A 20345-nucleotide genomic window follows, 5' to 3' on the forward strand; every position below is an offset into this window, starting at 1 on the left:
GGTACCCAAATGGACAAAACTAATGTTTAATACTCGCTAGTAGTGTGAATCTCCCAAAAATGAAGCACACTTTTGTGTAGCTTTTGCTTGGGAGCCGCACTAATGAGGTATTTCCACTCTTTACAAGCACACATGCATGAAAGCCTCATAGCGACTGGGACAAAAAGTTTCTCGTAATTCTGTTTCTGAAACACTTGCCCGTGCATGCGCATCGTGTGGTATCCAAGGACTCATCAACCGCTTCACTCTCTCACTCCTGAACCACTGCTGGATGAATTACGCAGTCCCGATGTTTTCGGGACAGCGATAGGCACTCGCACCGTGAGCGGCCTTAAACGCGGCGGCCGGCGTCCTCTGGGATTTCTCGTCGTAGCTGATGAGGGTCGGGGAAAGGGAAGATGAAAACAGGAAATGAAACATGGAAAAGGGGATTTCTAAAATGGAAACCGGCATGCGCTTTGGATTAAAACTCTCCGCTGTTTGCTTCGTTGCTGCTGCCGCTGCTTGCTTTAACACATTTTTATGCTTCCTTCTCACTCTTTTTCTGTTTTTTTTTTTTTTTTACTTCTTTTTATTTAGTTTTTTTTACGTTCAGTGTGTTTGAAGTTTTTATCTTCCAACATAACGACTCATTCACTAGGTTGTCTCTTACGTTCTGTTTGGGTTTTTCTGTTGTGTGTTTATTTTTTTTGATATTTGTAGGAGGCTTATTTATTTCGTTTGTGTTCCCTCCTCCTTTTTCCTCCTTTGTCTTTTTTCCGTTGAATTCTCGTTCCCTCCTTCTACTTCTTCTCCCTCTTCTTCCTCCTCTCCTCCTCCTCTCCTCCGTCATGGCTCCCTCTCTTACTGGTAGCTTATGTCCCTGTTAACGTCCCCCCACCAGCCCCCACCTGCCCCCCCAGCCTCATCCCCGCCCTCACCCTCTGCTGTTCCCAACGACCCCCAGTCTCCCAAGCAGCACAAGGAGCCCCTCTCCCACCGCCTCAACGACTTCATGGCCTCCAAACCCAAAATGCACTGCCTCCGGAGCCTGAGGCGAGGGGTAAGTGTGTGTGTGTGTGCGTGTCCGCCAAGCTTTGTTGCACGTGTGCGTTTTGTGTATTGACGTCTGTACCTGCTGCACTGTACGAGTGAAGTCGTGCAAAATTAAATCACCTGCCGTGATCCCACTCTGCTCAGTTCTCCCGTCTTGGAATGAAAGAAATCCATCTGAAACCGGTGTCACGCCTTCACTCATACAGTGCTCCAGCCTCTGTGCTTCTCCAGCATGCTCCTGTAGCGCACAACTATGACTCCACTGTACCCGTCTGACTCACTCATCTTGTCCCCTCATTCTTCATATTAACTTTGCTCACAAGGACAGATCCTTTTCACCCGCCTTCTCCCTCCTTCCCGTAGACTGAAACTAGAACCCCCCCCCGTCCCCAGAGCCATCTCTTGGCAGCGGCATGGAGACTGCAAGTGCTCCCTGTGTACTTGCTGGAGGCAGATTATTTCCTTTTGTTTTTTAGTTTTTTAATTGTTTTCGCAAGTGATGCAGGAGTGTTGAAAGTATCAAGGAGTTGATACTTTTTTGATGACACGTGTTGCAATCGTTGAAGAGGGCAGTTGTTATACGATAGGTTATTATCCATCCATCTTCTTTCCCGCTTTTCCAGTTGAGTTGGGGTGCTGGAGCCAATCCCAGCCTACTGTGGGCAAGGGCAGGGTACACCCTGGACAGGTCACCAGTCTGTCATAGATTATTATTATTATTGTTTTAAACAAGAGCAATCACAGATTTCTGACGTGAGGTTGACCTGGACTCAGAAATTTGGTGAAAATCTGTCATGTAGTTTTGACAGAATCCTTAAAAGCCTCTAAAATGAATCCGGATTGCCGCAAAATTTTAAATGGGACCTCTCATGGCCTAATACCTCTCTGTGGTGAAAATGTCGACAAAATCTGTGCTGTAGTTTTGAAATAATCTCGCTAACAGACGTACAAACAGATAAAATCAGTGCTGATGATTGTATTACGTCCTTGGCAGATGTAATCAGGGGTGTCAAACATAAAGTCCGTGGGCTGAAACCGACTCGTAAGAGCTCCAATCAGGCCACACCACCAAGCAGATTGTACAAATTTCTAAGAAAACATAGATTTTTGAACACATTTCTTAACACAACACAACATTGAGACCCAAGATGAGATATCAGAGGTGCTGACATGAAAAATAGCAAACTAGCATTTGCCTCGAAACTGTGAGGGTGAGTTTGTATAAACATGCTTAATGCAAGGGGGGGGGGGTATTTTGCACCAGAACGGAGCATTGAAATTGGCTTTTTGTCAAGATTGTAGTAATTTTCAGGGGTAAATGTGAATATTGTGCTTCACAACAAAGAAATAATTTCAGGTTTAAAATGTAAAGGCTATTCGAACTGGGCTGTATGTGGCCCCTTGAACTAAAATGCACATGACACCCTTGTTTGAAATCAAAAGTATGTCTTTGGATTAAAAAAAAAAAGATTTTTGATTCAACACCACCAGACAATCGGCATCTGGTCCTGGGTACTTTTGTTTTCTTTCATTTTTGCCACAGTAATATCACATAGTTTTTTCTTCCAACGCTCGGCTTGATAACCTCGACGTAAAATAAGACAATGAAGATGATGAAGAACAGATTTCAGCGTTTTGCGCCGTGAGAGTTGACGTTTCACGGAGGGTTTGTGTTATCAGCGTCAGTCCAGCATCCTGGGGGTGTGATGATCCACTGTAAAGTCCACTGTGCATTGAAATTGAGTCGCTGTCACGAGGGAAGGTCACATCACTCCTTCCCGTTGGTGCACCTCGCCCTCCCCGGTTCTTCCTGACCTCAGGATTGGGCGTCAACACACACACACACACACACACACACACACACACACACACACACACACACACACACACACACACACACACACAGAGTGTTCCTTCCGGACCCCATAAATACAGTTTTTGTTTACCTTCATAATGAAAGGGTAACTCCTGCTCAAAGTGAAAACACGGGTTTTGAATCGGTGCTAACGTGACGTCTGGAAAAAGCCAGAGAGAACAATGTGTGTGCGGCGGCACACATATCGTAGAGGAAGCGATTCAAAGGAGGCCCAAAAAGAACCTAAAATATAGAAGGAAGTGAGTATTTTTCTGCAGTGTGGGACAGATCTAACAGGAAGTGCACGTTTCTGAAAGCGGAAGTGCTGCAACAGCTCTCGAGAAGAGAGATAAAAGACACACACAGGAGAGTTGAATCACGTACATTGTTTTCCACCATGTACAGATAAAAGAAAAACGGCTGAAGCTTGACCTTACTGGAACGTTTCAGAATGCTACAGAGGTTAAGTCCAGGTTCAGAGGTTAGAAAAGTCAGTGTGACAATCCCCTTTAGAAAACCAAATACGTATTTCTTTTATATTCTCCACATCACATCATCTCTCATGGTGACTACTTGTTTGTTGGTCATGTATTTCAATGTTGTCTCATTTAGACGCTTCTAGAGTATTTTTTGGTGAGTAAATCTGCTTGATATTGAAGGTAAATAAAAGACAACAGGAGGCACGGGGTAATCCTCTAAATAAGGCCTTCAGGGACACCGGCTCCGACTCTGGTTTGGGTTAATTCCTCTGAACAGCTGCTTCATGTCAGCGGGGGGAGATTTATATTACCATTTACAAACAGACCAGGCCTGCTTCTGGCCTGAACGAGCGGCAACTTTAGATATTTTGAAGGACGACTCATGAAAGAGAGTCAAATATTGTAGAGTTGCTTTGGCTTTTTGCTTTTGTGTGGGATTTAAAGCTGTCAGGACATTTTGAAGACTGTGAAAAAGACACACAAAGAACCAGGAATGCCGATGTACTTACTTCCTCACTACTGAGTGGATATGATTCACACATGTGTCAGATGATACTACTATTGTTTTTTTTTTTTTACACTTGTGGTTGTTGTGGGGAGAAGGAACATTTGAATTAACTGGTGTTAGGGACACAGGATGGTCTCAGTGGGCTGAAAGTGAGTGATTCAACTGTTGATTTTCTGTTGATTTCAGCAAAAAACTGGAAAATAAGATGCATTAGTCATAGAGCTAGGTCTAGCCTCAGTCCGAATCTGAGAATGGGAAGTCAAGACTTAAGTAAGTAAAAAGGATAAGATGGAAGTTGGAACCCATATATAAAGGGTGCAGTCCAATAGTCATATTAGTCAATCATTTTAAATTTTTGGGGGACATATGTTGGTTTACAGGCTACATCTTTATCATGGATATACAGATTCATTAACATAAACAATATAATACATAAGAATTTGTTACTAAAAAGGCTTTAAAAAGCTGAAACCCATCCTAGAGGACCCCTGCGGAGAGCATGTGTAAAGATTGAGGGAAGCAAAGTAAAGCCGTGGACTTTCTGTGGTAACGACTGCAGGCAAGTCAATAAAGCACAACTGTATTCTCCTGCCGCCTCTCGCAGCGATAAGAGCGCATCACGTTTGGGATGAGAGTAGCTGTGCCAGTGGAGGCGGGAGGGAAATGTGTCTCTGTGCTGCGGAGGAACGTGTATCCCTGCAGGAGAGCCTTTTGTGTGCTGCATCTTAGCCGTCTACTTCCATCCACAGTCACTCTCTGTGTATTTATGTGTTTATGTGCGCTGTCTGGAAGGGTGGGGGGGGGGGCTGGGGCTGTGTCTTTTAGGAGTCACATTAAGCGGTGTGTAGAGTATAAGAGCTTTAAGACGTCGCTGTTGTTTTGCTGAGTACTCTGACGAAAGCTTTATTCTCTCTGACGACCACCACAGCAGCAATCTCCGCGCTCGCTCATTTATCACAAAGAGCTTATGAAGAGGACTCTGGGCCGACCCACATATGCTTTCGAAGCAAGGCAATATGTTGTAAGTGTGTGTGAGAGACATGGGAATCAGTGAGTACCACACTGGCGGTGTGTGTGAGTTTGTCTGAGCAGGTATTTGCTTGAAATAATGAATGAATATGTGTGTGTGTGTGCGCTTGTGTGTGTGTGTGTGATTAGTAAAAGCCACACACCCCACAGGCAGTAGCCTCGTCAGAAACTTATTTTTCCCATTTGATGAGGCAAAAACATCCTCACAAAGGAGGCTAGTGTCTGTGGCTGGCTCGGTATTGATCACATGGTGCTGACGTGTATAATCGAGACGAATGATCGGACGAGGCGATGACTTCATCCCGCATCACATGTATCAGCTTGAGGTTTGGCCGGCGGCCGGCAGCCGCCTCAGGGCTTCCCCGCCGAGCATCGACAAGGGGTCAATTCACAAAGTGTCACAAGCACCTGCGGGAAGTGGGAGCGGGGGGGAACTTTGGCTATGAAGATACTTATCACTCATCGCACTCAGGCGGTGTTCATGCTTGCGGTTCAGTCCTCAGGCCCAAAGAATAAAGTATCCCGTTCCAGCCTGTTTATACTGGCGTTTGATCAAAACATCAGACTAATCCGATGGGATATTTGGATACTTGCATGACACAATTCCAAGAAAAATCCTCCGTTGTATTGTCTTTATACTGCAACTGAACTGCTCCAGTGTTCATTGCTTGTACGCTAATGTTTACATGGCAGCATTAAAAGCTCCAAAAGCTTCTACGTCTGAACACAGCCACAACGTCACATGTGGTCTTTAAAATCAGCCGGGAGGTGTTGGTCACACTTTGGATCTGGGCTCGGCCTACAGTACCCGGAATTCACCCCTCCAGGCCTTTTTTATTTATTTTTTATTTTTTGTGCTAATATCCCATAATGCAGCAGTGTTACCTGTCTGTGAGCTCCATTATATCTATTTATAGATGTATATCTATGTCTGTCTGGGTGTGTGAAACAACTCTGTAGTGATCAGAGGCAAATGTTCATAAACTAATGACCAAGACATTTTTTTAAATAATTATACTGGCTATCTGTTTTAAAACAGCCCCTATCCTTACATGTACATATGTTTATTTTGTTTGATAAAAAAGAAGAAAAAAATAATACCAGTGCCCATTACTTTGGGACAGTAATGATATTTTGTCTTTCTTGTTATCTAAGATTTTAACTCTCAACATAAATGAGTTCTATAAAAACTGAGCAAAAAATCAAAGTAGTTTTGCTATAATGGGAGTAAAAGCAAGTACTCGGCAAGCAAATCGGAGAAATCCTTCCGTACTACAACTGTAAATACAGAAATGCACTGATATTGTTGCTGTATAGGAAAAAAAATTGCTGCCAAAATTAATGTCAGATTGATTTTTGCTGTTTTCACACGTGAGAAATGCAAATATCCGAATTTAAAAAAGTGTTAATTTATGTCAGTAAGCTTCAAAGCAGCTTCACAGATAAAGGTTGATGCTTGTGCAAGCCAAGTCTCAACCATAATCTACTAATTTCAGTACCAAGATTCACATTTATGGACTATGGTCTACAATTATGTCCATATTCGATCTGCTGTGAAGAGAAACAAAACTCCTTTTAGTGGAATCGGGAATTCACTTTGAAGATGTGAAAGTAATTAAGACGTTCGGAGGTGATGTGAGAGTGAACCCGAGGCGTTGCGGCGAGGCCATTTCAGGTGGATGACTTGATTAGAGGACGAAAGCCAGTGGAGCTCCCTCAGTGCACCAGCCTGTGAGCCCGTAACAGGATTACAAATCATCTGCTCCGGCTCTAAACCAGCTTATTGGTTGTTCACCTGCTTTTTACTCTTCAAAACACAGCCTCATAATCTTGAAAAATCACTCAACGAATCTGGAAAAAAAAAACCTGTTACATCACTTTTTTTTCATCCTTTCCAGTCTGATTGTATTTTCAATCAATAATACTTGGATTTATCTAATGTCTCTAATCAGCAGGTGTAGATTCTTCTTTCGATAGATTTTTCCTTCAGTGGTTGTTTTTAAAGCGTCTCTTCAGCCTGTCTGTACAGTATCTGCCTCCATGTCAACATGAGGACTCTGCTACTGTGATAACGTGCTTTTGGCGCCCTCTGCTGCCTCTCACACGCCATTGTGTTGGCAGCAGCGAGGGGATCAAGAAGTAAAGAGTACTCTTCATCCCTGTTCTCCCTGTACTTCTCTCCTACATTGATATTCATCTGTCTTCCCTCTGACTATTAAGATTCCTCACCTTCCCCCTCAACCTCTCATGCTTGTGTAGGTTGGCCCTTTACCCAACTTATTATCCATTTTATCATTAATACATCATATTACAAGTGTTAAACTTCACCACAATGGAAAAGAGTGAGGGCTTTGAAGCTGAAATAGAGCTTTTGTGCGACATTTAAATCCAAATCCTTCAGCCTTTAAGCCAAAAGGTTTGGTTCACCCTCTTTTCTTTACATGGTGAAGTCTGACAAAGTAAGACATTATTAAAAAAAATACAGGTTAACTAGCTGTTTTGAGGAAAATGAAACAAATGGCCTGACTTTTATCTGTTGTTTCTCTCTCTCTCTCTCTCGTCCTTCCACATTTGTTTCCTCTCCTCTTCCCCCCTTCCCCATGAAGCTTTCTCTCAAGCTGGTAAGCATGACCGTATAACCGCACGACCGTAGCGGCATGACCATGCACGCATGTCACGTCTTCCCAAGTAACACATTGTTAACAACGTTTCTTTACGCCGTTAAGTTTCTGTGGTGCTTTTTTTTTCTTTCTTTTTTTTTAATTTGGTGTTATTTTATGGATATAAGTTGATTAATTCTTTTGCTGTGAAGGACCTCGGACTTATGTCAGTGTCTCATTTGTTTGTCATTTTTTTTGTTTTTTTTTTATGTTGTGGTTGTCTTGTCTCTCCCAATCTGTGTCTGTGTGGTCTCTGTGGTGCAGATCACACTCAATTCCCACGTCCGGAATCTCATTGAGGTGATCAGATTTACTCTATGGTGTCTGTCTTCTAGTCCGTCTCTCGTAGTCCCTGTTGTCTCGACAAATCGTACGTCCAGTAACAGATTACTAATCGGATCTGGTGACAGTGGTTATCTTACGTCGCGACACTGACACTGCATGCAAGTTTTATGATATTTTCTTATTTTTCTTTCTTTTTTACTAACACATGAGTATGAAACCTCAGAAGACACACTTTGAGAAATAAAGGAACTTTTCAACATTTTGGGAAATACAGTATTATATTAATAACAATGACATTTAACTGAATAATAATTGTCATCTTCGTAGAAAAACATCGGAAACATGGTTTGTGAAGATTTGAAGGTTGTTTTCTGCATCACGCAGAGATACCCCCGTGCAAACCACGTTGAACCAGTCAGAAACCAGTTTAAATCTATCTGAAACCTGTCTAAATCAGTCTGAAACCAGTTTACATCTATCTGAAACCTGTCTAAATCAGTCTGAAACCAGTTTACAACAGCCAGAAAGCAAGTAAAACCAATCAGAAACCAGTTCAAACCAGCATGAAACCAGCACAATCTCTAAACATAATGATAAAACTGCAGGATAGGAATCATTAAATTCAGTGCAGCACTTTGAATTAACGCGTGTTAGTGAAGTGGAAATGAATAAAATTGTAACATTACATAACTGCAATAAAAAAAAAAAAAAAAAAGTGTATTCACTCTTTATTTGCAGTGTATCTAGGAAGTTTTTACAGCGTTTCACTTTTTTCCACATTTTGTTATGTTAGAGCCTTATTCCTAAACGGACATAATTCTCCACATAATAATCCATAATGAACATGTGAAAAAGGTTTTTTTTTTGTTTTAATTATTAATTTAATAACAAATGAATGTATGAATTGAATACATTTTGGAGAAAGTCTGTGACATAATAAAATGTACAAAACGGGCCGTGAATGCACTGTAAAAGTGTGCAGGGATTGCGTGAGCCTCATATCTTCAGGAAAGACCATTTCAAAGTGGAAGGGTGAGCACTAAAATAATACTCTGAGGGGTTATTGAAAGATAGAAACAAGACTATATGTAGAATATGAGCGCCAACACAGTTTGAAATGACCTAAGTTATATGTTTTTAGGACCATTTTTAACAAAAAAGAGTTTTTAAAACTGACTAGATTTCTATAAAGGGTTCTAGCATCCTGTTTTCACATCTTATTCATATAAAAATTCCAATATATGACTTGCTGGGCATTATGATGACCACTATTAGCATGTAAACTCTGACTATCACACAATTATTTGTTGAGAAGAAAGGTGTAAGTCACCCACAGAATTAAGTGACAACAGAGGATAAATACACCTATAATTCATTCTTGATTTAACCAATATAACACAAGCGATTGTGCTGTTTGATCAATCTGTGTAATCCAACTTGTAAATTTAAATAGTGTAACCTAAAGAATACTATAAACATTTCCCAGAATTTTGCACTGTGCCTTTAATGCAATGTTTCTCCTTCATATGTTTTTTTTTTTTTTAGTAAATCAATGCATGAATCCATAAGGAATGATACATTTTTATCCTCGCAATCCATAGTGGTCACAAAAACCAACAAATTACTAAATATCTGCCTTTTGTTTCGGTGTAAATTGTACCCTGTAGAAATGATTTTGCACAATAGATGGTATGTGTTTCGATGGTACTGTCAAGAGTGAACACTAACCCGTGACTCGCCAGTGATGGAGGAGCATGTCTCTGCATGACCACTGACAGATCTTCTTATGTTGCACGCCCGATTAGTGTTGCATGCCGATACGGGGAGAAAGGGTAAGGGTAACTCAGTGGCTGTGTTTGACCCCGGCTCACGTGCAAGTGCATCCCCACCTCCGGTGTGTAGCTCCAGCCGCTCCCGTCCCACGGTGACCCATCCCAGTGAGAGCTCGGCACACGAGGCCTTGACCTTTTCAGTCCGCACAGTTCGAGTTATTCTGATCCATGCAACTGCAGTAAAACGCTTGGTTTCCCTATCAGGAAGTAAATTACTGAAAGGTTCAATATTACACCATGTGGGAGATGAATATCACAGTGTCAAAGATGGAGGCTCATGTCAAATTACCCCCAAAAAAACCTTGACGATATATGGCAGCAGAGCTAAATTTAAGGGTTTTTATAAGATAAATGAGATTTTTCTTTGAAACTCTGAATGTTGAATGTACTTGTAACAAGCAGAGCACTAAGCGTAAAAAACTTCTGCCATAGTTTATGAATAAATGCCCACAAAAATAAGCGTTTACGCTTGTCTTTAGTTCATAGTTCATTAGTTCTTCGGCTTGCTTTTGTTGACCACAGACACCAGATAGTTATAGGTGACCAGATTAAAGTATTACAACCTGCTACGTTTGAGCTCCATAGGGCTCAGCGAGCACAATGTAAGTCTGATCATCCTCATTATACTGACGTTTACAGAAAGTTGGAGGGAGTGCTGAGCAGTACGAGTTAATTCAGAGACTGGAGAGTCTCATCAGGAAATACGACCTGAGGGCCAGCCAACCTCTCGCACTCCCTCCGTAGTAAGAACACACAGTCCTGTCAGGAGAGCTTCAGACCCATTAGCTGGCTCGCCATGAAACTCTATATGGGCAATGAACGGATGGAGCTAATAGTTTATTACATTTCCGATGCATTCACAGACGGCGCTGGGCGACTGAATAGGTGAAAAGGCCTCAAGTCTTTACAGAAAAAAAAAAAAAAAGGTCCTAATTCTTAGTGGGTGTGCTTTCCAGAGCAGCTGCAGTATCTCCTCCAGATGAATCACGAGGCCTGATCATAACAAGACCTTCATTTATTTGAGCTGTTGTCCATTAATTTACGAGTCCCGGCTCACAGGGTTTGCAGTAAACGGAGATACTTCACCTCAACTAGAAATATTCCCATTAAAACAGCAGCACAAAAATAATGAAGCAAAGAAGTTTCTTGTTTCCTCACAGTTTTTTCCCCTCTTATCTCTCTCTCTCTCTTTTTTTTTTTCCCTCCTGCCTTTCTTTCTCTGTGTTTGGACTCGCAGGGTTCTGGACCAGAGGACTTCAGTCACCTCCCGCCGGAGCAGAGGAGGAAGAAGCTGCAGGGCAAGATCGATGAACTCAATAAAGACATTCAAAAAGAGATGGACCAGAGGTATCTTTAGAACCCTAAATGTCCCTTTTCCGTTGATCACGAGCACCAACGCCTTCTCAGGCCGCCCCAGAGACTTCAGCTGACTTCCGGTGATTTGCTCTGGCAGGGACGCGCTGACGAAGATGAAAGACGTTTACGTGAAGAACCCTCAGATGGGAGACCCGGCAAGCGTGGACCCCCGGCTATCAGAAATAGGCCAGAACATCGAGAAGCTCCAGTTTGAAGTGCAGAAATTCGAGGTTAGTCGAGTACCAGTCGCCGCTGAGATTGTTAGTGTTGGCGCAGCGATCCTGTTTGGTTTATGTGAAGCGGTAAATAATGAAGAGCTCAGACGCACAATCGCCGGCCGAGGTCAGATCCAAAGAAGCCCGCTGCTCGGCCATATTAGGAGAAGAAGTGATGCAGCGGAGTGCAAGTGTGAGGGGAAAGATAGAGCGAGAGAATTCCCAGAACTCAGACCAGGTGTAACCCTGTAAATAAATGGGACGAGAGGTGGAGGCTGAGGTATTTCTGCTGTCAAGCCTTTTGGAAAGATTTCGTTTGACTCGTGCAATAACAAGTTCCTTCCAGGCTTGAAGTATTGAGAAGGAAGGAACAATTGATTCGTATATATAGGTACAATTACAATGTAGTCTCAACATTTAAATGGAATATGGAAAAACACAATCTTTATAACAGTAACACAAGGACGAGACAGAAAAGAACAACAAAGAGTAAAATAACATTTTGTTGACAGAAAGTGCAGATTAGGATCTATATTTTCGTTTCACGGTAGAGACAACTAAAAAAACAGACGACTTTCCCATGCGAGGATGGTGTATAAATGAATGGAACGTTAAGAAAGAAAGCAGTTGATGCGTTTCCCAGCCTAAACATAAAGCAGCTGAACTAAGAAGATGGTCCAGGTTGATCGAAGTCAGGTCTAAAAAGTAGATTATTCAGGCAATCTTTGGCTCAAATAGAGAGAAAACTAAATGAGGTGTGAAAAATTTGGCTCAGTTGGAGTCATTTTTGCAAACATAAGAGTATAATACGATGACGCAGTGTGTCAGGTTTTCTTAGAAGAAGACGCGTTAAGAAACAAATGTCTTAACATTTAGTCGAGCATGTCGTTTTAGTTAGAAAACACTTGGAGCCTGGAAACTGGGTAAAGTGCACCAAACTATTCTAATCTGGCTGTGTGTGTGTGTGTGCGGGGTTTCATTTTAAACAGTGGGATTAGAAGAAACGTAAAGCTACACTAAATTTAGAAGAAAGTGTTAACTGATAGTGGGGTGGACCTGCACCAATATCCACCGATATTAAAGAGATATTATAATCAGCACAGACCACAGAAAAAGACACACTGAATGGGCTTCCAGCAGCTTAAACTTATAGAAGCTTAACTAAAAAAAAACAAAAAAAAAAAGCCATTTTTTAGACATGAAAGCTTTATATGTTTGCGACACGATGTGTGTGTTTCAGGGCTGGTTAGCGGAGGTGGAGGAGAGGATGCCATCGAAAAGTGATTCACACCGGAGAAGCGGAATCTATGAGACCCAAAACAGCACAGCCGTGAGCAACAACTGTGCACAGGACAGAGAGAGGTATGGTATACTCAGACAATCACTAAGCATATAAAAGAAAAAAAAAAAAAAAGTACCAGCTTGGGGTTTTTTTCTTTTTCTTTTTCGTTTGTTTTGGAAGAAAACTATTTATGTTTTCACAGTATATTTACTGTGTGTGTGTTGGCCTCTGAGCAGCCCGGATGGCAGCTACACAGAGGAGCAGAATTCAGAGACTCAGGTCAAAGCCAACCTCAACCCCAACCCCACCTCGTCCACGCCGGAGTTCGACGACGAGTTCGACGACGAGGAGACGCTGCCCACCATCGGCACCTGCAAGGCCCTGTACCCCTTCGACGGTAAAACACCGCGGCTCCTGCTCCAGCTTGTTCTTGTGAAAAACGGGGCAGACGGTCTCCGTGATAGAGAATCACGGCTACTTCAAATGAAAACGCACCACGTTGCACCATCATTAGGGAGTCACAGCTCTATGTGGGTTTGATTCATGGCCTCCAGTGTTGCAGATATCTGCAGGTGGAGACTTGTGATAAAAAAACCAGATGTGGGGAGTTTTTGATTTACTATAACTTTCACTTTAAATGTAAACATCTCTTAACTAGTACCTGTCACCTAATGCAATTTATTGTCCTTGGATCAGCTGTTGATAATAAAAAGTCTAATAATGACCGGCTTGTCTCAAGATTTTAAAAGAGTTGTGTCTGGCCTCCTGGTGACGTTTGAATCTAGTGCAAGAAGAACTGAGCTGGAATTTAAAAAGCTGAAACAATGCAAGTAGCCACTAGTTTACGGATTTATAGTACTATCATCATCTTTACTTAACCTCATGAAACTATTAAATGCATATATACAGCCTTAAAAAGGTGAATCGATCTACTGCTTTAAAGAAAATTTGCAACATTTCCAAACAACCCATCAGGTAAATAGAGGTAATTCAATTCAACTTTATTTATATAGCGCCCAACACAGTCACAATACAGTCATTCCTAGAGATTGTGGAATAAAACAGATAAAATGAAGGTAAATTTGAACACATATAGTTCAGGTTATAACTGAAATGACTTCATGAGTTTCTTCAGAAGTAAAAGAAAATTGAAAAAGCAGGCGTTTCAAGGTACTTATGTCCTTATAGGAAGAAACAGCATACACTTTTTATTTTACTGCTAAACTTTTTCTCTCCTGGTTCTTCCTCTCTTGCGGTAATCTGGTTTCCTGGTTAAGGGTAGTTCCTCTAAGTGCTCGGGGTAATAGATGGGTTTTCTTTTCACCGCTGCATTGCGCTTATCATCGTGTCATTTCTCCTCTCAGCTATTTGTGTTCCTTCGCCCCCTGCAGGTAAAAACGAGGGCACTATCTCGGTGGCGGAGGGCGAGCTGTTGTACGTCATAGAGGAGGACAAAGGCGACGGCTGGACGCGCGTGCGGAGGAACGAGGACGAGGAGGGATACGTCCCCACGTCTTACGTCGAGGTCATTTTGGAAACAAATGCCAAAGGTGCTATGACATACATTTAACTCAGCAAGTTCGTGCTCTAAAAAGCTCTTTTTTTTTTTGTTCCCCTCATTCGTGGGGCAAAAGATTATAGGTTGTCACTGGTAGCTCAGATACACTGTCTCTGGACCAATCAGATTTGTCCCTTTGTGCCTCGTGACATGTGAGAGACACTTTGTACTGCTATCGAGCTTCGAATGAAAGATTTCGGAAAAATCAAGCTGAATGTAAAGCGAGCCAATCGAATACTACAGACACGAAGTGCGTGAGGGGAAGCTTGCTGTTCTTTATCTTTTATTCACTGCACTGCCCCCTAGTGTTCAGTAGAAGCAAACCAGGCAAACTTGAAGCTAAAAGTGATCGTCTGTACATTTCAAAGTGTTTTGTTTTTTTTAATTTTTATTTTTTTGAGCTTGAAAATTTTCATCGTATCTTATTCCGTTCAAATTGACATGCTCTCTGATCTTGGTTGAATATCTAAAATCAAAACACTCCGCCGAGTGAAATCAAGTGAGATCATCACGTTTCGGCCGCTTGTTGTACCTAAAAAAAGGAAAAGCATGCTCGATGTGCAATCATGCAAATGTAATTTAAATCTTCTGTAAAATGTGAATACATACAAAGACATATTTTTGTAGGTTAACTGGAATAAAAGACAATAAAAAAGATCCTCCCCTTCAACTGTTGCATGCTGTAGATTATAGTGTCGATACAACAGGAAACAAAAGAAGCTGTGATCGTATTTATCCCCCTCTGCATTGATTTTTCTTTAAATTAATCAAGTTATTCTCAAAACAAATTTTTTATTTTCCTTTTTTTAATTCCCCCTTCTGAATAATCCTTTTGATAATGATAGTGTTGGGCTGTTCTGGTCCTTTTCTTCCAGGCCAGTGGTAAAGGAATAAAAGGACTGAGAATTAGCTGTGCTAAGCTCTATGGTGAGACTTGGACTGAGATTTGGAGCTGGGCGTGACTTTAAAGCTTTGTGGTTTTCTGCATGGGTCTGTGTTTACTGTCGAAGCATGGTGTGTACGGCCTCTGTGTCATTTCACTTTACTGCTACACCGACACATTACATGCTGCGTTCTCCAGACCAGAAATCACGGCGTTCCATCGTCATCATGTCGACGTCTTTTCAGTGGTTTTTAATTTTTTTACCTTGATGGCTTGTTAATCTCACAGCATGGAGTTATTACATGCAGGATGTCATTATAGCTCGACGCTGGCAAAACTTTCTGCGTATTTTATTTGAAAATTATTTTATATGTGTTGTATGTTGCAGCATCTGTGGGAGTGTTTCTTTTTTTTTTTTTTTTTTAATGGCTGGATTTAAAGAGGACCTACTCTGATGCTTTTCAATGTTTCCAGATAGTATAAGTTCTTTTTTTTTTTTTAATGAATCTCTGTAAACTTTAGTGCATCTTGTGTCCATAACATTTAGCCACTTTAGCTCTTTAAAATAAACCAAATGTTTTTCTTTTGTTTATAATTTGACAAAATTTTCCATAAAAGTATATTTTTATGAGCTACAGTTAAAAATAAAATCCTTATTTCTCAAACAGTATCAGCCATTTGACTTTGTCGTGTTCTTAAAGCATTGCGTTGCTTGTGCATGTGATTTGACACCAGCATCCTTCCCACTTGCTGTGGCTGCAGCAGATGACCATATAAGGACATCTTTGTCCGAACGACATCCTGTCATCCAAAACTGAGCCTCTGTGGCACCGTTGAGGCTCAGTTTTTGCTTTTTTTTCATGCATTTAAGCCATTCTTTTACATCTGACCTGCATTTCTATGAACATTATCCAACTTTTTAACACTTATGATTGATTCAAAATAGGTCCTCTTTAAGCTTGTTGTGACAAAGCGGGTGAGTTGTAACTTGCTTTCGAACTGAACGTTCTTGGTTAGGGTTGATAAAGCTCTTCACTGTATGTGCAGATTACATTGTTATTGTCATTTTAAAGGATTCACCTCCTTTCCACATCTGAATGTTTGGGTTGCTCTCTTCCTTTGAAAGCTAACGTTTTTTTCCTTTTGTCATTTTTTTTGTTTGTATTTCGTTTTCTTTTTTTTTCTTTTTTTTTCTTTTTTTTCTTCTTTGCAGATTCCTAAAAGTGTGAGACTGGCGGAGGAATGGCAGGGCAAGCAGCAGCCGCCGCCGCCGCCGAGAAAACCACCACGCCCCTCACGCGCTCGCCGAGTCAGAGAAAGAACGCGAAAGATGACCTCAAAAAAAAAAAAAAAAAAAAAAACGAGACACGGCCGATTAGATTGCATCAGAATTTCTCTTTCGAAAACGTATCAACAGTGTTTGCGCTTCCTCTGCGAGTTAAAGCGACGATGCGAGTAATCCATCTAAATTTTAGCCCTCATTACCATTTTTTTTTTTTTTTCCCTTCTTCTTTCCATTCTTAACACTCATTCAGCAGTCACGGCCGCAGCCTCCCGAGTTGCTTCGTGTTGTTTTCCTCCAGCAAAGCTTTGCCTCTTTAATATAACTAACTCGCTTGCACTGCGCGTGGTCAGCTACGGAGCTTTTGGCTTCCTCGCCCCCCCCCCCCCCCCCCCCCCGGCTCTACCACTTCTCCTATCACACACACACACACACTCTTACATGGGGGAGGGTGTGGTCAGAGACAGGACGGAGGCCAGCAGCCGCAGCCTGCAGACTACCAACCAGCTGGATGAAGCCGAGTGTTTGTGCGAGAAAGAAATTCACTCACTCATTGACTCACCCTCGGTTCACCTTTACAAGGCCATGGAGACCCCCCCCCCCCCCCCCCCCCCCCCACACACACACACACACACACACTGAAACACATCCATATTTGCAGGTTCCATCCGACTTGAAAAAGCGAAGGTGCTAATCATCGTATCTGTGTGGTTTGAGCTTGTTGGTTTGATGTGAGTGATTGTTGAGTCTTTGTCTTCGTCACCGTCATCGATCCCACATATCTAGGAATCAGCCGGACAGGAAAAAGAGAAAAAGAAAGACCCCCCTCCCACCCCCCCATAAAAGATGAACGATGGGTCACCATCACCATCACTTTCATCACCTTGTCTTCGTGTCACCGGTGTCCGCTCCTCTCTCTGACCACACCTCCTCCCTCCTTCCTTCCCTCCCTCGGCGGCCCCCCCTTTCTGTTTTCTGTTCTGCAACAGCTCGCGGGGGGGAGGGTCCCTCTCTATATCTGTCTCTCAACGTTGTGGTGTGCTGCATGCTTGCCCTGTCTTCCTCCTCGCCCCTCTGATGGCGGCTCAGAGGCGGCGGTGCGGGTGGTAAGTCAAGCTTACGCGTCCACCCGCCACCCCAACCCCACCCCCAGTACCCCCCACCCCTCCCTTCACCCTACCCCCTGCCTCCAAGCCTTTCTTGTTCAGTTTAACCCTCATTGCCTGGTCATCCTGATCCAAATAACCCGAATGCTGCTGTTTGGGTTCAGTGCCTGTGGTTATTTTTTTATTATTCTAATTTTTTTTTTTATCTGTCTTTTCTGTTGATGGTTCAGAAAGCATGATTCCATGTTTTTTTTAACAGCAAGCGAGTGAATTCCTCCTCCCAGTCTTCTTCCCAGTTCAATCACCAATAGGTGGCGGTGTAACGGATTGCAGCTGACATGCATGAGACTCGCAGACTAATCAACCGTAACAGTGTTAAATAAGAGTTTTGATGCTGCGGCTACTTTTTTTATTTGTATTTGTATTTTTTTTTTAAATCTGGCTTCCTGAATCGTGATTCAGAGTTGCAGTGAATGTAATGACAGAGCAGGGTTAAAGTGAGAATTGTGTAGAAATCTATGACTGAGCAAGAAATCAAAAAGGCCAAATACTGCAATTTCATGTTTCGAAATCAGATCCCTCATTTTGAAAATGGAAGTGGGTTAGTTTTAACTAGTTAGTTTTTTTTTCTAGTCATGACTCAAAGTCAGGGTTTAATCCAGACTGTGCGTTTTGGGATCCGTTACACCCCTACAGAGGACGATAGGGACCTGAAATTATGTTTTTTGACTGAACCTATGCAGAGATAGGCCATGGATGTTTTGTGCATTTGTTTTACTGCAAGTACAGTACAGTATGTATGTAAAAAAAAAAAAAAAAGGAAATAAAAAAAAGATAGTTCAGTATGTTTTTGATGAGTGTCCAATGCAAGTTGGTGTTAGTTTACAGTTAATCACTGTGTGGAAATGCCTCCACTTGGTCCCAGCAACAGTTACCCTACACCCCAAAAAAAGAAAACTAAACCCTGATGTATTTAAACGAACCACCTACTGTCTACTGTATATGAAAATATACTGTGATCAACATTTTGTTCTGTGACTGAATCACCCGTTCTGGGCCTTGACTGGGTTTCCTGATCTCACTGAGAGGAAGAATGATGCTGATGTGAAAGGATTAATGTGATAATCTCTTCTTTTTTTTTTAAATCATGAAACTGTCAGGCTTAGAGGAATTATGACCACTGATCACCCCCCCACCGCTCAATGGCACATAACGTGATTTTAACATCTTTGTTTTATATTTGAAGATCATCAGTGATTTTTAATTTTTTTTTTTAAGCTGGAAAGTGGTTTGCTTACTCCCGATAACTGCAAACATGAGTAACAATTCCATCGTTTTGTGTTTTGAATGAAGCCATTGATAATTCATCTTAACGCCGACCTTCATGAACACTTCCACTCCCAAAACACGGAGGAACGATGGACATGAAACGATCACGTGGACTCTTTTGATAGAAGGACGAGATGATCCGGTGCCCGCTGAATCGAGGTTTAAAGTGTCATGTATGCTTCCCTGCTTCCCATCGCTTCACATGTGAAGATTTAAAAAAGAAAAAAAAAAGCTGCTTTTGTTTCTTAAAAAAAAAAAAAGGAAAAAATTCTGAGTGATAAATGACAAATCTAATGTGGCACAATGCGCAGCAGCAGCAGCAGCAGCAGCAGCAGCAGCAGCAGCAGCAGCAGTAGCTTTATGGTAGGCTGCCCATGCTCTAAAATGACTCCACCACAGAACTTTCGAGTCGATATTCCAGAATAACCTGCCTGTACAGTGGAAACGGCGAGTTGGAATTAGAGAGAATATATAAGAATATATAAAGAAAGTTTAAAAAGGAAAAAAAACATCTATTTTAACTAAGAGTCAAAATAAGAGTCTTACCATTACTTTATCTGCTTTGCAAAGTAAGACTTCTTTTTTTTTTTTTTCTTTTCTTTTGTTTTTCTTTGTGAGGTCTACCAAATGGTGTGTTTTGCACTTTTTCGTTCGTGTTCCATTTGGTAGCCCATGCTTGTGTTTCGGAGCACTGAATACTTTGTATTGTGTTTACTGTGCCAATTAAATATGCCTGGAAAATACATCATTGGTGGTTTGTTTTTCGTTATCTGAGGAGTTCAGACGCGGCCGGAGGCCTCAAACTGCTACTTCATCTATAATTACAACACAAACTTTCTTATGCTTATGGATTAATTTGTCAGTATTTTTTATATAATCACATTTTAAATCAGTTGATGATACATAATATACATTTTGTCATTTTTTGTTTCGTGTGAATATCAAAATATATTCTAAAATACGCCCAAAGAGATAAAGTTAGAATTCTTCTCAAAGACATTTGTGTGACATATTCTTTGTGTCAACATGTTATCCAACTCATTGCGGCCTGTTTAATACTGCAATATTAGTTTGTGCCACAAGGTGGTGCATTGAGTCACTCAAAGAATAAAGAAGGCTGTAATAGATACTGTACACATAGATGCAGTTTATGTGATGAGCATTTTTCCAAAAGACCCAATTTGGATCACTGCATCTATAAAATGAATCATTTAAAGGTATGTTTACACTATGTTCATGGCAGCCCCGTTTCAGTCCACCGTGGACAAAACGGGATGGACGTGAGACAACGCAGGGGGACTGGATGGGAAAACGTAACAGGTCGTTATTGCCGTTGGCACACTTTAAAACTCAAAAAATTTGCCTCAGCGGATGAGAAACTTAGTAGCCCGCAGCAAAACGGGATGAACGTCAATGGCAGCACGTAACTGGTCGTAATAGAACTTGGAGGCGGTCCGTAGTGGGACGGGAGGCTTACAGGAAGTGACGTAGTGCGCGTTCTAGCCAGGTTGCTTCGCGTTTTATCACGTCGCGCCGCGCTTCGTCACGGTTCACGGCGCCGTTTCATCACGTTCAATCGCGGTTTGCCACGGCGCGCACGGTCTGGGAGGAAGCCGACTCCGAGCCCGGAGGGGAGTTTAGTTCGAGTCTG

At 41.9% G+C, this 20345-nt stretch overlaps 1 protein-coding gene across 16 annotated transcripts in view; it reads left to right on the forward strand.

Annotated features, from left to right (window-relative positions):
* Window positions 1–17061, forward strand: part of fnbp1b (formin binding protein 1b) — a 65222-nt gene extending 48161 nt beyond the window's left edge. For 3 of the 16 annotated variants that reach the window (XM_080476633.1, XM_080476623.1, XM_080476634.1), the window contains exons 10-17: window positions 854–1042; window positions 7831–7866; window positions 10921–11030; window positions 11137–11269; window positions 12495–12616; window positions 12773–12933; window positions 13928–14086; window positions 16191–16634. In XM_080476633.1, coding sequence (XP_080332759.1) covers window positions 854–1042; window positions 7831–7866; window positions 10921–11030; window positions 11137–11269; window positions 12495–12616; window positions 12773–12933; window positions 13928–14086; window positions 16191–16198 — 918 coding nt within the window. In that variant the 3' untranslated portion in view covers window positions 16199–16634. Of the gene's footprint in view, window positions 1–853; window positions 1051–7512; window positions 7528–7830; window positions 7867–10920; window positions 11031–11136; window positions 11270–12494; window positions 12617–12772; window positions 12934–13927; window positions 14233–16190 lie in introns of those variants that run through there. The other 13 variants (XM_080476632.1, XM_080476630.1, XM_080476625.1 and 10 more) reach the window with 10 other exon arrangements.
* The last annotated feature ends 3284 nt before the right edge of the window (window positions 17062–20345 follow it).

The sequence above is a fragment of the Lipophrys pholis genome (genome assembly GCF_963383615.2).
Source record: "Lipophrys pholis genome assembly, chromosome: 12".
Classification (NCBI taxonomy): Eukaryota; Metazoa; Chordata; class Actinopteri; order Blenniiformes; family Blenniidae; genus Lipophrys; species Lipophrys pholis.